The following is a 16052-nucleotide window of genomic DNA, read 5'->3' on the forward strand; positions in this document are numbered from 1 at the left end:
ACGCTATTTTCTTTTTCTATCGACCACAACATTCTCATAGTTTTTTATTATATTTTTTGGTTATATTGTTAGAAAGTAGTGTAATAATTAATTCGCCATGTTTACGGGTACGATGAAAATCGAAATATGCGAAGCAGTTGGTTTACGTGCCACTGACAAACAGAGAAAATTTTGGCAAGACGAACCGATATTAGATCCTTATGTTCAAATCGACGTTGATGAGAATCATCTTGACCGTTCCTCGACCAAACCCAAAACATCTGATCCTGTTTGGAATGAATCGTTCACTCATGAAGTTCAGGGTGCTGTTAACCTTGGATTAACTGTCTTCCATGATGCAGCCTTACCGCCTGATTACTTTGTTGCCAATTGCAGCATCCCCTTCGAGGAACTTGTCAGCAAGAATGACAAAACTGCTGATTTCTGGGTAAGTTCTATGACTTTTTTCTTATTCGTATAATATCTTATTACAGTTCACTGTCTCTTTATCTATAAATTAGATATTCATAAACTGGAACAGGTTGATTATTTGTACAAAAATCAATTTGTAATATAGAATAATGATTTCAGATTCATTTTTAAAATAATTAACCATAAAGTTTTGTTTTAAGTTTAAATTTGATGTTTAATGTATGAAATATTATTTTTAGGTCGATCTTGAACCTCAGGGAAAGTTGCGAGTGAGGATAGATTTGAAATGGAACGATCTAGGTATGAGGAAAAGCATATATTTATATTTAATCAACAGCAAATAAAATATATATTAAACATTTTTAGATACATTGAGTTGTCGCAGTGGCATCGATGGAGAATCCATTGGTAGTGCTAGAAGTCTGATCAGTATTAGTTCAGGAAAGGAGCCTAGGAGAGAATTCAAAGAATGGCAAGGATTCAATCGTCGAAGAGGTGCCATGAGGCGTCGTGTTCATCAAATTAATGGCCACAAATTTATGGCTACATTTTTAAGACAACCAACGTTCTGCTCTCACTGCCGCGAGTTTATATGGTATGTATATGTTTAACCGCATGAGGGTCAAATGCTTATATAGTTTTTTTTTTCTTACAATATATATATATTTATCTATATATATATATATATTTATTATCGATTGTTAAGATCAAAGTTTTATACGGGTTTACTACTTTTCACTTGCAAATTGACATGTCTGGTATATCTGGAATACTGTGAACATGGTATACTAATTATATAAATATGTTAAACGTTTCTCTTCGGTCATTCATTCTAATGTTCATTCATAATGTATAATATAATATGTGAACTATCTTTAATATGCAACCTTATTCATTTTATATAGTACGAAGAATGACCAAAGAGATTTTTAAAACTGTGTCTTAATTCGTTTTTCAGCAAATAGAATTTTGCTTGCTTGGTTTGGTGTGCTTCATTTTGAAAAGTTTTAAGTAATTAGTATCAATGCAGATATCAATATACAATAGTAAAGCAAACATTTTCATTTCAATCGAACACAAAGGTCTTCGTCGACTTTTGCACACCAAATCTGCATGGTACAAATACGATAAATAATAATCTTGCAACTACAGGATTTGCATGAATGGGATGTTGGTTTATAATTTAAATTGGATTTTAATAATATCAAGAAAAGATAATAAATCATTCACATCCTGAAACATTAAGGTTGAACAAAGTTTCCTTTAAAAAAAAGAAAAGAAGTTTGATTGTATCAATCTTGGTATTATAGAGATCATATCATGGGGGTAGATGAAAAATTTTGTGTTCATTTTGGGTTTTATCACAATTTAACTATAGAAGGTTGCATGCTCTACATTTTTTTTTACTTAGTGCACACACTCCATGTGTTGCTCTGAATTATTTTTTTTCTAAAAACTATCGAGGTGTTGGAGCACTCATGTGTATCAAAGCTGTGTTCGATTAAAAAAGAAAACAACAACAAGATTTAATTCTGATAAATGAAAATAGATTCCATGCGTAAAGCACCAGCCACTTTTTTCTATTAATAATATATATTTTTTTAAATAATTTTTTTTCTTTTCATTTCACACATTATTTATACTTTTTCTTAAGAGTCTACGATAGATGTCTAACTGTGGTATATGGTCCAAAGAAGAATACGTATGTGTTTTAAAAAGGGAATATGAGGAGATGATGTGACGTGTTTTGTCTGTTGTATTTCAGGGGCTTGGGCAAGCAGGGCTATCAGTGTCAAGGTGAGAAAGACACATACACGTTATTAACAGATTATAATTGCGTACTCGCTTGCTGAACCTGTGTATGATGAACGTGTTATTATTATTATTATTATTATTATTAGGAATGTATACATGTTAATTTAGTTTTCACTATGACATTAAATCATTTAGGGTGCATTGGCAGTTATTGCACTTTTACTTACCAACAAATTTATCGACAGTTTGTTGAATTTTCCTTTCCAAATGATTTCTTTTTGTTTTTCCGTCTTTTGGTCATGGTACAAGTTTGTTCTATTAAATGTGCTTTTATTTTGTTCATTTGCACTTTGAAATTGAAGTCTTAAGTGCTGATAATCCATCACCATTCGACAGGATATCTTATTTGCTTTGATTTAACATGGTGCCAAGCTTGGAAACTCTCTTCACACTGCATGATTTTATATTTATGTCCGTTGGATTTATCAAACGAGACGCAAGGTTTTTTAATATCTTGCTATACTATGTGGGATCATTTGCTCCTATGTGACACCTCTATTTGATTATTATTATTATTATTATTATTATATAATTCTACTTCTATTATTGCGACAGGGGTTGAATTATATTTTTTGGCTTTTATTTTAATATGATTTTAGATTATTATTAGGGTGCACTTATAAAAAAATAAAAAATAAAAGAAAAAGACATGCATGCAACCAGCTTTGGTCATGCTATACTTGGTGTTATTTTTTATTAACATGAGATATGGTGTACATAATACAAATATCGTCATTGTCATTGTTTCAGTTTGCACTTGCGTAGTTCACAAGAGATGTCATAAATTGGTGATAACAAAATGTCCTGGAATGAGAGACGAGGTAAGATACAGTATAAATATTCTAGTTTTTTGTATTCCATTATTGTTTTAAAAAAAAGATGGTTTCTTTTCATTATCCAACTGACTAGTTTCAGCATTCTATTTAAATTGAATTATGTTATTTGTGTTATGTATCAATTTTTGTTTTTATAACATTTTAATTTGTATTTTTTTTTCTTTTCTTTTTTATGCTCATTTATTCAGGGCAGAAGTACTGGATTACAGTCACATCAAGATACAGAAAGTCCACGCTTTAGCATAGACGTGCCACATCGGTTCTTTGTCCATACATATAAGAGGTTTACATTCTGTGATCATTGCGGTTCTCTGTTATATGGATTATATAGGCAAGGTTTACAATGTGAAGGTAAGTTTGCTAAATCTCATCTTTATCTTTCAATGTATCTGATTAATTATTTGTACAATGCTTTTCTTTACCAGCTTGCAATATTAATATTCACAAAAGATGTCAAAAAAATGTGGCAAACAATTGTGGTACAAATACAAAGGCGATGGCAGAAATTTTAAGCGAAATGAATATCTCTCCTGATAAACAAATTAAAGCACCACGAATTAATTTTACTAGCTGTCAACCAAGCCAAACGCCGCCAACAGTCGCTGTCACCGAATCGTTAACAACAGAAGCATCTAAGACAGCTGTTCAAAGAAAGTCAGAAGAAAGTGAAGGTGGAATAAAACAAAATGCGGTATCCGTTAGTGAAAATGAAGTAAGAAAGTTTGGTCTAGAAGATTTTAACTTTATCAAAGTACTTGGAAAGGGTAGCTTTGGGAAAGTTATGTTGGTCGAACGGAAGAGTAATCCTGATGAAGTTTTTGCTGTTAAAATATTAAAAAAAGATGTTATTATACAAGACGACGACGTCGATTGTACAATGACGGAGAAACGTATTCTTACGTTGGCTGCTAAACATCCGTTCTTAACAGCTATTCACAGTTGTTTCCAAACGAGTGATCGTCTCTTCTTCGTAATGGAATATGTAAATGGAGGTAAGCCTAAATCTTAATTGATATATGTATATAATAATTTGAACGTACGCTACCAACGATTGAATTTGTTTGCAGGTGATTTGATGTTTCATATTCAAAAAGCTCGTAAATTCGACGAAGCAAGAGCACGTTTTTATGCTGCTGAGGTAACGCTAGCGTTACAATTTCTACACAAACATTACGTTATATATCGTGATCTCAAACTGGATAATATTCTTCTCGATCAAGAAGGCCATTGTAAACTCGCAGATTTTGGTATGTGTAAAGAAGGAATAATCGAAGGTAAAACTACGACATCAACGTTTTGCGGTACACCTGATTATATAGCGCCAGAGATTTTGCAAGAGTTAGAATACGGTGCCAGCGTCGATTGGTGGGCACTAGGTGTATTAATGTATGAGATGATGGCTGGTCAACCACCGTTCGAAGCAGATAACGAAGATGATTTATTTGAATCTATTTTACGTGACGATGTGTTGTATCCAATTTGGATATCCAAGGAAGCTGTTTCGATATTAAAAGGATTCATGACCAAGAATCCAGCTAAACGATTGGGTTGTGTAGTAGCGAACGGAGGCGAAGCTGCTATAAGAGTTCATCCATTTTTCCAACACATGGATTGGGATGCATTAGAAGGGCGTAGGGTTAAGCCACCGATTAAACCAAAAGTTGTAAGTATACATACTATAAATCTTCATATTACTCATCATTACACCAATTCATTTTAATCCATGTGAACAACAAAAATTAATTTATTTTAAATTTACAGCAGAGTAAAAAGGACGCGTTAAACTTCGATGCAGAATTTACGAGGGAGGATCCAGAATTGACGCCAGAAGATCCCGAAGTTGTCAGTTATATTAATCAAGAAGAATTTCAAGGTTTCTCCTTCGTCAACAAGGACTTCAATCCAGCAAGATTTGGGACACAATAGGAGACAAGAATTTATCGAAAGAAGCAAAATGCAAGGATGTTTTTATCGTAAGGCTTCTTTTCGCTTCAATAAGTTTGGACGTAGAAAAATCTCTCTCTCTTTCAAGAGAGAGAATGAAGTACACCAAACTATAAGATCGAGTATTCTTCATCTATTTTTTTCTGAGGTATTTATCATATTTTTTTGAAGGTGTAACGCAAAGTTTGAGAAATAATTCCTTTACGTGGGAATACGTAACGTCACATTACTTCCACTACAGGAGTAGTACGAGTATTGCAGTTTCTAATGACGTTACTTGCGTCATTACATTACTACTTTTTCCCATTACAATCCAATTTGCTCCCTTATTCTTCTTTTTAATTTGATACCGCTGGTGGGGTTTATCGTACTATAAAAATAATTCGAATTCTCAACGTGGATCATTAATGATAGATCCTTTCGAATAAGAATCAACATTAACTTATTGCAAGGAGATTACGTGTATTTTGATCTCTCAGTATCATCACATTTAAACTAGATAAGCATCGCAGTTGTTTCTTCTCATTCATTTCAAAAAGATTTAATTGTAAGATTAATTCGAGGCTCATGTGAGCTTTTAAGAAGAAGAAAAAAAAAGTAAAGTTAACTGGATTAAGGGGGATAAGAGAGAAGGAGTACGTTTACTTATGTATTTTCAAAGAATTTCTAATATCTTGCGGTACTGATTATACAGTATATACATATATATTATATCTTATGCGAATATATGTACTGATTATTACCAACAGTACAAAGAGATAAATTATTAATTAGCTATAAAGTTTATTATTCATTATATATATATACTATATGGCAATTATATATACATATATATAAATATATATATATATGTATATATGATGAAGAGATCGCTGGACGATTAATTTCTTCTTACGACAAAGGACACATCTGTCTTTTAAAGATGTTAAACATATACATATATGTATATATATATATATATATATATATATATTATCTAATTAGAAATGCAATGGCAAGGATTAGAGAGATATTTGCGTTTAGGAATTGCATATGAGTGTTGCGCTATTAAAAAGAAGTTATAAAAGAAAAAAAGAAAAGAAAAATAAGTAAATCTTCTATTGACTTCCAAAAATTAGATTTTGCTTCCTCTCATAACGTTGTCTTTCAATATAATTTGTCATAAATAGTACTATATCTAAATATATAGGAATTTATATGTGGCAGGCATGTTAACGCAAGTATTCTTGAGTCTGAAGATCGAAAAAGAGAAGAAGAAAAAAGATTTAAAAAAAAAAAAAATAAAAGAAGAAGAAATAATAAGCTTTGCCCTTATTGTCTTTTCATATCCGTGTACGTATTACAGTATATGAATCTAAATGTCCTTTCGAATTTAGAAATATTAACGGCAACAAATTTTGTTCCATAGTTGTCACTGTTAATATCGTAAATTCTGACGCATATGCATATGTAAATGAATACCTGAAATGTGGTTGTTTAAGTATAAAGAAATATAATGTAAAGAAGAACATTTGTTCGTCATGTAAAGCATCGTTATTATTTATAAAATGATTTAATTTTAATCGCGTATCCATTCGTATAAATCGAGCATAGGTTTACATATGCGTGTCTGTATCATTGATAATATAAAATGCACCTAGAGAATTTTCAGACTCACGATTATTATAGACACTTTTGAGGGAAGGTATTAAAAATAATGTTCTTATTCCTTATTGTTACTAAAAATAAGTGTTCAAGAAGAAGAAGAAGAAAATGAAGACGAAGGTGAAGAAAAAGAAGCCACAAGTAGGAGGATATTCAAACCAATGAATAATCCAAGTCGTATCCTGTATTATATAAATACATACATATGCTTATTTAAGAAAAAAAATGGAGTCTCCGAATTTAGACGATAGAAACCAAAATGTTAGAAATGAAAGAGCCAGTTCGTTTTTTTTGTGACGAAGACTGAATGTATAAGCTGGACTTAAGTTTTCAAAATAACATTCTCATTCAAAAAAGTAAGAGAGAAAGAAAGAAAGTGAGAGTGTATGCGTGCGTGATAATATATTATAAGTATATATGTGTAAAACTTATGCATAGCGAATATTAACTTGATGATAGCATATATACATAGGTCATTATTATATATAGCGAAGAATAAAAATAAGAAGATTAAAAAAAGAGAACTCAAAGAAATATAGAAATTGGCAGATAATTATGAAATAATCTTTAGTGTCAAGTTCTTGCTATTTCTTTTTTATTTTCTTCTAGTTTTTATTCGAAAAGAATAAAAGCAAAAACGAGAGAGAAGCATTTCATAAGCGCGCTTCTCTTTGATAGTACATAAAATATACATCCGTTAATAATTAAGAACGAATATGCATATTATATAGGTACGCACACATAGAGAATGTGTGAGAGAGAGAAAGAAAGAGATAGAAAGAGATACACACACACACACACACATACACGTACATATTATAATATATATTTATGGAGATTTAAATGATCGAGCAGATTACGATCTTACCTTTAATGATAATGATAATTATCAAGATTTAATGAAAAATTATATTCGATTATAAAAAAGCTTCTAGCACGTCATTAAAATGTGCTAAACTTGTTAAGTTAATAAATGCGAAGTAATACGTGATCGTACAATTTTTCAATGGATCGAATCTATGTAACGTTAGAATGAAAATATTGAAAATTAATATAAAAGGTATATATGCACGTAGATGTAAAAGAAAAGAATATTAAAAATAACAAGAATAACTCGTGGCAATATTTTTATTAATATTATTATTATTATTAGCATGGTATCATGATGCACATATTTTAAAATCATCATAAACATCTTTGTCCTTTTTAATTAAGTGTCATAATGCTTTGTAATTAATTATTCGATTACGTATTTAAAGTGATAACGTAAATTTGGTATTGACGAGTTACTGCAATGTTGTGTCAAAGATTATTAATATTTAAGCATGTATGTGTGTGCGTGCGCATGAGACAAACATATACGATAAAGTTAACGTCAAAGATTTTTACGTACTTATTTCAAAATGTACCTTGTTTATCATGCTTTCGCGTATATACGTACAAATTGTATTTTATGAAAAGCGTTAGGAAAATTTAATTAAAATTTATCTATTGAATTGGTAAAAAGAATATATTTAATTATTACGTGTCAAAGTTAGTATTCTTGCACGCAAACTTTTAGATTTGATTTAATCTTTGATGGAAACTTTATAAAATTTGAGAAAGTTTTAATATACGATGTAATTATTACGTTTAATCGATTAGATTATATTTAATTATAAGGATAAAAGTATATCCATTCAAAGGGTATTCTAGGATGGAATAATTAATAATTAAGCTTCGTATTGAATAGTCGATAAATAATTGTGCAAAAAGAAGAAGGAGAAGAAAGAAGAAAAAGATGACTATGATGATGATGATGATGATGAACATGAATAAAAAAATAGGATAGAACACACACGAAGAGTATGACAAAAAATTAGAAATTAAAATAAAAGGAGAAAGAATAAGAAGAGGATGGATGCAGGATCAAAGTGAAAAATCGTGGCTTCATAGTTGAAAACAAATATGCATTATTCGGTGTTGTGATTCGTTGTTGTTGTTGTTGTGTCATACTCGTAAATACGTTTTTATGTACTAATTCGTCTTAGGTATTACAATTAGATGTATTCTAGAGAAAGGTGGATTAGACATTCATTTATAAAAAAAGGATTAGTCTTATATTTAAATTAGGACAGCGGTTTACAACTTTTCTTGAATTTATATTAGAAAATTAGGTTCATTTTTAATCTAAACAATCAAATCACATAGTTGTAAAGAAAATGAATTGTACTATCCTTTCTATATTATTTATTATTTATTTCTTTATATATTTTTTAAAACTATTATTAGGATTCAATATTTATGATCTGTTAATACACTATTGTTATATATACATGTATATTACTTGATTTTTTTTTTCTATTCATATACGTCCAATAATAGTTATTAATAAACGCGAAAATTAAATATTAACGTGATTGCGAAAATGAGAATTGAAATGGTATCGTTGATGCAGTTTTTTCATAATTTTGAAGGGATATAAAATGACGTCTTAGAATGCGTCTGATTGTGAATTTAAATTGTTTACATTTAAGACGATATTTTTGTTTGAAAAAGTTAATAGAAGTTCTTGCAAATATTTCTTTTATATAAATCATGCTATTGTATTAGAATCTAATCGTAGAAAAGAATATCATCACATCATGTTCAAACAGGAGAAGGGAAAGAAAAGAAAAGAAAAGAAAATATGAAATTTTTGAATATCGCGTCTTCGCTAAATTTCATAGCTTTTGCGCTTATGTATGTACAAAGTAATAATACAATTAATAATTATAAATTATTGATTACGGTTTCTAATTTGTTTTTATATTTTTTATATTTTTGTATTTTTTATTTTCTTTTTTATTGAAAAATAATTGGGGGCAACTTATAAATAATTAAATAAATTGTCATTGTTCTTCGAGAATCTTTGAAACTTAAATAATTATCTTTGCAAAATGATTTATTCATCTATATTTTTATTCGGCACGAAACTTGCGCGTCGTACAATTAATTAATTAATTTAGAAAACGAGATAATTATTAAACATTAAAAACGATTAAATGAAAGAAGATTTGCATTTGATCGATCCGTGTGAGGGCTGTGCAATTATGACGATTCCATCCTGTTTGGAAAATTATTTGAATTTATCAAAGAATGAGAGAATGAGAGAGTGAGAGAGAGAGAGAGAGAGAGAGAGAGAGAGAGAGAGAGAGAGCGAGCGAGAGAGAGATAGAGGAGATGGTTTAGTCCGGCCTACGCGTTTAAATAAATAATAGACGGTCTCGTGCGTTATTTCAAAGAAAAATTAAAAAAAAAGAACAAAACTAAACAGACAAACGAAGAAAAAAGAGAAAAAGATAAATAAAATTAAAAGAAAAAACAAAAAAGAAGAAGAAAAGAAATATAAATAAAAAAAATTAACCCCCCCTTCCCGTGTTGCCCATTATTTGGTACTCTATCCAGAATAAATAATAATAAAAATATCTTGTAGATACACACAAAATAATATATAATTAAATTAAATTAAATTAAATATTAAATATATAGAAGACAAAAAAGATAAATGATTAAATAAATAAAAAGTAAGTACGTAAAAGTAAGTTTAAGAAAAAAAATAAATAAAAATCAATAAGTGGTACAGTGTGTGGCATTTTTTTTTTTGTTAGACTTAATATTAATATAATTAATAATAAAATACTACATATGTACGCGCGCGTCGACTAGTTTGATATTTGATTTATATATATAATATATATAAATCAAAGATCATAATTAAAAGATCTTTAACGTCGATTTATCATCGATCCTATCAGTGTAATTCATTCGAGTTAACATTATTCGAAACAAACAAAAACTAGATCATTAAGTCTCGATGATCGTTGAGAATATGAAAGAGAGAAAGAGAGAAAGAAACGATTGCCGTCCTTAAATAAACATCGATCCGACGAAAAAAAGGATTATCGATCGAAGATCTATATCGTTTTATGTATATACATCAAATTACGCGTATATGCATAAATAAATAAAAAAGAAAAAGCCATAATTAATGAACGATATTGTTGAAAGTCTATTTAAAATCGTTTGTTATATAAAATCAATCGATCTTCTCTTCGATAGGCAGGACAAAATTTTAACTCACCAAATGTTAATCGATCAATTTTCTACAAATAAAAATGACAAAGATTGAAAGATTGAAATATTTCTCAATGGAAAGTTAACAAAATGAAAAAAACAAATGATCAATGATGAAAGATATAAATGAAAGATAAATCTCAGTTGGTACACAACAGATTCCGTCTAAATTATGAGATTCGCGTAATCGAGAGGCTCCAACCAAAACTCTTCTTGTTAGATATCAAAATAATTATTATTATACCGTTGCAGTATTTTCGTAAAGCTTTAAAACTTTATCTTGTCGACGAACAAATGCTAAAATGAAATTAATCAATATTATATTCAATTTTTATATACACGTGCACACACACACACACACAAATACATACACCCTACATATTATGCATTTTTTCATTCACGAGAACAAAAGATAACAAGATCAAATAAGATTAGAAAAAGACAGAGGGAAGAAAAACATGATACACAAATCTCTAGAAGAAGAAAAAACAAAATAATTAGATCGCTATCGATATCGATCTTTTTATTTAAATCATTTTATTAAACACTATCATCGAGTCTGCTAAATGAAATGAATTTTTTGGTTGGATATTTCATTCTAATATCTAATATCTTATTATATTTATATTCTACAGAGTGTCTACAATGAAGCAATGATACGATTTTTATTTTTATTTTATTTATTATTATTTTTTTTAATTTTAAATTTAAATTTGTAGACACCCTGTATAAGAAGCGTATGTCGACTTAACATTTATGATCTTATAATCGTTATATCTCTTAAATTATCTTAACTTTAAATATAATTAATAAATTGACGTGTGTTGTATGTGTGTATTAAATAATAATTAGTATGTATTTATCCTAAGTAAATTGTCATGAATTTTGTTAAGTAATTTATGGAACAACAAAAAGAGAAACGTACAGAAAACTTTGAACATGTTAGATCTTATAGATAAGAGGTAGGGGGGGGGCGTTAATTTTTAGATAAATCGTGTGATAAATAATTATTCATTCATTATGATTAGTGTCAAAAATTTATATATATATATATATATATAAATATATTTAATATATTTATTGTTTTAGTATTAAGTATAGAATATACTATGTTAAATCCATTTGTTTTTGGTTCAATATTTCTTTGATTTTATATAAATAATTTTATAAAAATATAATAAATAATTAGAAATTTAATTAGAAAAAGAATAAAAAGGTGCAAAAACTGCTTCGATGTCATAGAATAAGTTTCAAAGGATAGTAATTCATGTTTACAAAAAAAAAAACAAGAACACGTGCTGGGACCTTTTAACATTTTTACTTAAACAACAGTTTTGTATAAATAATAATCGCTAGTCGATCACTTAATGCAAATTTCAAAGCATCATAGTTAAAGAAGAACAAAGAAATAATTAAACAGAACTATTGTTTATGTGTCGAATATCTTAAATTATGTTCGAAATTTCGTTTGTATTATTTAAACATTTTTGTCTATTATTTATTTCCATCATTAGTTGCAAACACAACATCCTTAGATATAAGTGTAAGATCTTATTATGGTTGTGTATGTATGTATGTGTATGTGTGTGTGTTTGCACGTGTGTTGTGTTCATGCGTGAGGTGTATGTGCATCATTTAGTTGATGTAAATTAAAATAATAAAAAAGGAATTTAACTGGTACATATACAATATATATATATTAATATATTATTATTATTATTATTAATATTATGTTGTAAAATATGAAGATATACAAAGAAACGGATTTATGTATCGTTGAAATAGTAGTAACTTAAAAAAAGAAAAATTGCGGTACGTTTATAATTAATTGCAAGGAATTATTTGTAGCTTTTTAATTATTAAGTGTGTGTATGTGTGTTTACACACATATAATATATATTATGCGATGTATTGTTTAATAAGACTTACACTTTATTTTATTTTTTAATCTAAAGTAGTACAGGCCTGCATTAAAACATGGTCAGACATTAAAGTAGTACAAGGCATGTGTATTAAAATATGATCAGACATAAAAGTAGTACAGACCTGCATTAAAACATGTCAGACATGAAAGTAGTGTAACAAAGCATGTGTATTAAAATATTGTCAGACATTGAAGTAGTACAAATCCAGGCATCTATATGTGGTCAGACATTTTAAAGTAATACAAATCAGAGGTTCAATATGGTCAGAAATTTTTGTCAAAAAATTCACTATGACCTTCAAATCTTTTATGCACTTTGTTTTTTTATAGGAACAAATGATTTCCCTTAAATATCAAACGAATTTTACTTTAAACATTTTGTTCTTATCACTAAAATTTGCTAAAGTTATTGGGGTGACTGATATTTACGAGATCGATTATCGATTATGTGCTCTCATTTGTGTACGTGTATGTTTGCTATGTAAAAAGAGAAAAAAGAAAAAAGAAAAAATGGGCATTGACGTAATACGAAGGATGCTTTTGATCATCGTACTCTAGGGCGTTTATGGCAACCAATATTTAAATGCATATCCGAACGGTATTTGAGCGTAATCGACTGAAAATGATTTTGTCAGAGGTTTACACACATACACACACATATATATACGAAAAAAGAACATAAATCCAATGATGATGATGATGATTATTATTATTATTTTTTGTCTATATCTTTGTATGTCTCTTAAAACGTGCACAGAATATTTAAGTACCTGAAGTTAATATTATAATTATCTTTTTGTTTCGCATTATCTATATCAATTAATGCGAGTTGTTCGTATTGTTTCAAATCTTCTCTTCTTTTCTATTAACAGTAATTCAATTAATTTGTTTGTTTTTTATATTTTTAATGTTAACAAAAGGAGGACAATGATAAGGGGAATGCAGATTTTATTTAATTTTTCTTTTGAGGAATGAAGTGTGTTAGAAAAATATATTGTCGAAGGTATGTCGCATTAGAAAATTATTATAAATAAATGAAAATCACCTATCTTGAAAAAGAATGCAATTATGAATTATAAATTAATATGAATAGAAGCAAAAAATAAAAGAAAATGAAGAAAAAAGATAAGAAGAAGAATAGGCTCGAATATCTGCGTCTTACCATATGCAAGTACCATTAGATTTTAAGTAGATAATGTATCTATCATTATGACTTAAAATTATATAAAACGTGCGCATGCGTAAACGATTATCCGTGTTCTTCCTGTTGTTGTTTATTATTATTCTTTACCTTTTTCTTCTTCTTCTTCTTATCCATTTTTCCTTCCCTTTTTTTCTTTTATTTTATGTATATATATAGAATAACTTTGGAGAATGTGTTTTTTCTTTTTTTAATATTATTAAAGATTCGTTTGTTCCGTTTTATTGTAATTCTTCTTATACAGAGTTCGGCTATATATATATATATGTGTACATACATAAATACATTACATAAAGTACATATACATATATATATCTATGTATATACACATTTATATACAATATGTATGTATATTTTGTTTAAATAATATGTTGCAATAAGTCGGTGTATATATGTTTCGATTGAATAATTGTTTTAATTACTTGATTCTTAAAGTGCATTCTTTATAATCAAGAGTTTATTGTTGGATATTTTTTTTTAAATTCTTCGTGTGTATATCATTTTTATATTCTTATTCGCATATGATGTATGTATGTATGTATGTGCGTGTTATATGTTTTTACGTTCGTGTGTGTGTACGCGTGCGTGGGCGTGTTATAAGTATATTTATTATATACAGAATGACTTTTTAGTTCTTATAGTATATGTATATATATATATATATATATATATATATATATATTTCAAATAACATTGTTAAACAATAATTTATTATTTCGCTTAAGCTAAACATTTATAACATGCACTTTTAATGTGCCATCTCTCTCTTTTTTTCTCACACACACACACACACACATACACACGCGTTCTCATCTTGTTTTTATTAATTCAATTAATTAATTAATTTCTTTATTTATCAAAGCATAGCAAACGCGCACGCGTATGTATCATCAAGCTTTCCAATCGTCTTATAATTCACGTCCCCCGTTTATACTACAATGTTCTTGTTGTTGTCTTTTTTTTTTTTAATCATTTTCCACTTTTCTGTTTTTCACTCTTACTCTCTCTTTCACTTTGTTGGTTTTTGAAGATTCTTTTTTCAACTGTCGGTTAATTAATTTATTTAATTAATTTTCAATGAAACAAAATATTTATTATATTTTCTCACTCGTTATTATTATTTTATATATTATTATTATTAATATAATGATTATTAATTATTATTAGTATTATTATTATGGCTCTTATTCGAAGACTAAGAACACTCAAAGCTGATCACAGTCTGTGTCTCATATGCGTTCATTTTCTTTTCTTTTCTTTTTATTAATTTATCAGCCAAATTTGTTCAACATGAAAAAATTATAATTAAATAGGGACGATAATGTTAATAATATAATATATATATATATTTGTGTGTACGTGTATATGCTTATATGATTACGAGCATTTAGCAATGGCTGTTTTCAGCAATTTTTCATTTGCGATGATTAATTTATTTATAACCTCGTATTATTACTTTCACTCCTTTCTTTGTTTTATACTGTTGTTTAGTGTTGGTTGTATTTAATTAATTCATTAAATTGTGGCGAGGTGATACTTTGGTTTGAAGGAACTTAAAATATTTCACAGTTATTCATGAAGCTTTGAAATTTCATCCGTTGTCTTCGTGGTGTAATTATTATCAATTACACGTTATTGTAATTATTTAAATTTATATAAAGAAAAATAAAAGAAATAATTATTTATTATAAATATTCGATAAACGATAGAGTAACATGTAAATCTTTCCAAACTTTTTTACGTATATTTTTGTTCCATCGATTCAATTCGATTGCATTCCGTAGAAATTCGAATTAATTTAAATATTCGCATAGATCGATAATATTTTTTTTTAACGCTTTATTTACAATGCGATAATAATTATATAATTAGATTATATAAATATTTCATATATATATATATCGATCGATTTCGTGGAAATGAAATTGATATTTATTAATGTTTTTTTTTTAATCTTGGACGCAATTATAGTCTGGCATTATCGATCGATAAATAAATCTGCGCCACCGTTTTCTTTTCTTTTCGACGTGGGATCAATCTCGTTCATAATTTTTATCTCATTTTCTTTCTTATTTTATTTCCTTTTTCATTTACGTTCCATCTCTCTCTCTCTTTCTCTCTGTCTTCCTTTTTGTTTTCTATTTCTTAACTTTTAAATTTCATTTTACAACATCGAGTATAA

The 16052-nt window shown here is 28.2% G+C and overlaps 1 protein-coding gene across 2 annotated transcripts; it reads left to right on the forward strand.

The window, feature by feature from the left end:
• Positions 1-19: 19 nt before the first annotated feature.
• LOC106791791 (protein kinase C) lies at positions 20-5039 on the forward strand. 2 transcript variants are annotated; one of them, XM_014757721.1, is made up of 9 exons: positions 20-427; positions 651-711; positions 778-1006; positions 2177-2208; positions 2977-3047; positions 3251-3413; positions 3488-4054; positions 4130-4725; positions 4824-5039. In XM_014757721.1, exons 1-9 carry the CDS (start codon positions 98-100, stop codon positions 4986-4988), a joined length of 2214 nt encoding a protein of 737 aa, XP_014613207.1. In that variant the 5' UTR covers positions 20-97; the 3' UTR covers positions 4989-5039. The 2 variants fall into 2 exon arrangements, with proteins under 2 accessions (XP_014613207.1, XP_014613208.1); XM_014757722.1 differs by having other exon boundaries at positions 3272-3413.
• The last annotated feature ends 11013 nt before the right edge of the window (positions 5040-16052 follow it).

The sequence above is a fragment of the Polistes canadensis genome, unplaced genomic scaffold (genome assembly GCF_001313835.1).
Source record: "Polistes canadensis isolate GaletaPanama2010 unplaced genomic scaffold, ASM131383v1 scaffold_343, whole genome shotgun sequence".
In the NCBI taxonomy this organism is placed as follows: Eukaryota; Metazoa; Arthropoda; class Insecta; order Hymenoptera; family Vespidae; genus Polistes; species Polistes canadensis.

Bases quoted from the DNA above. Each gene is read 5' to 3' on its own strand.
- LOC106791791 (XM_014757721.1), top strand. From the start codon at position 98: ATGTTTACGGGTACGATGAAAATCGAAATATGCGAAGCAGTTGGTTTA. The intron at 1,007-2,176 runs GTATGTATATGT...GTTGTATTTCAG, and splicing joins CACTGCCGCGAGTTTATATG to GGGCTTGGGCAAGCAGGGCT. The intron at 4,055-4,129 runs GTAAGCCTAAAT...ATTTGTTTGCAG, and splicing joins AATGGAATATGTAAATGGAG to GTGATTTGATGTTTCATATT.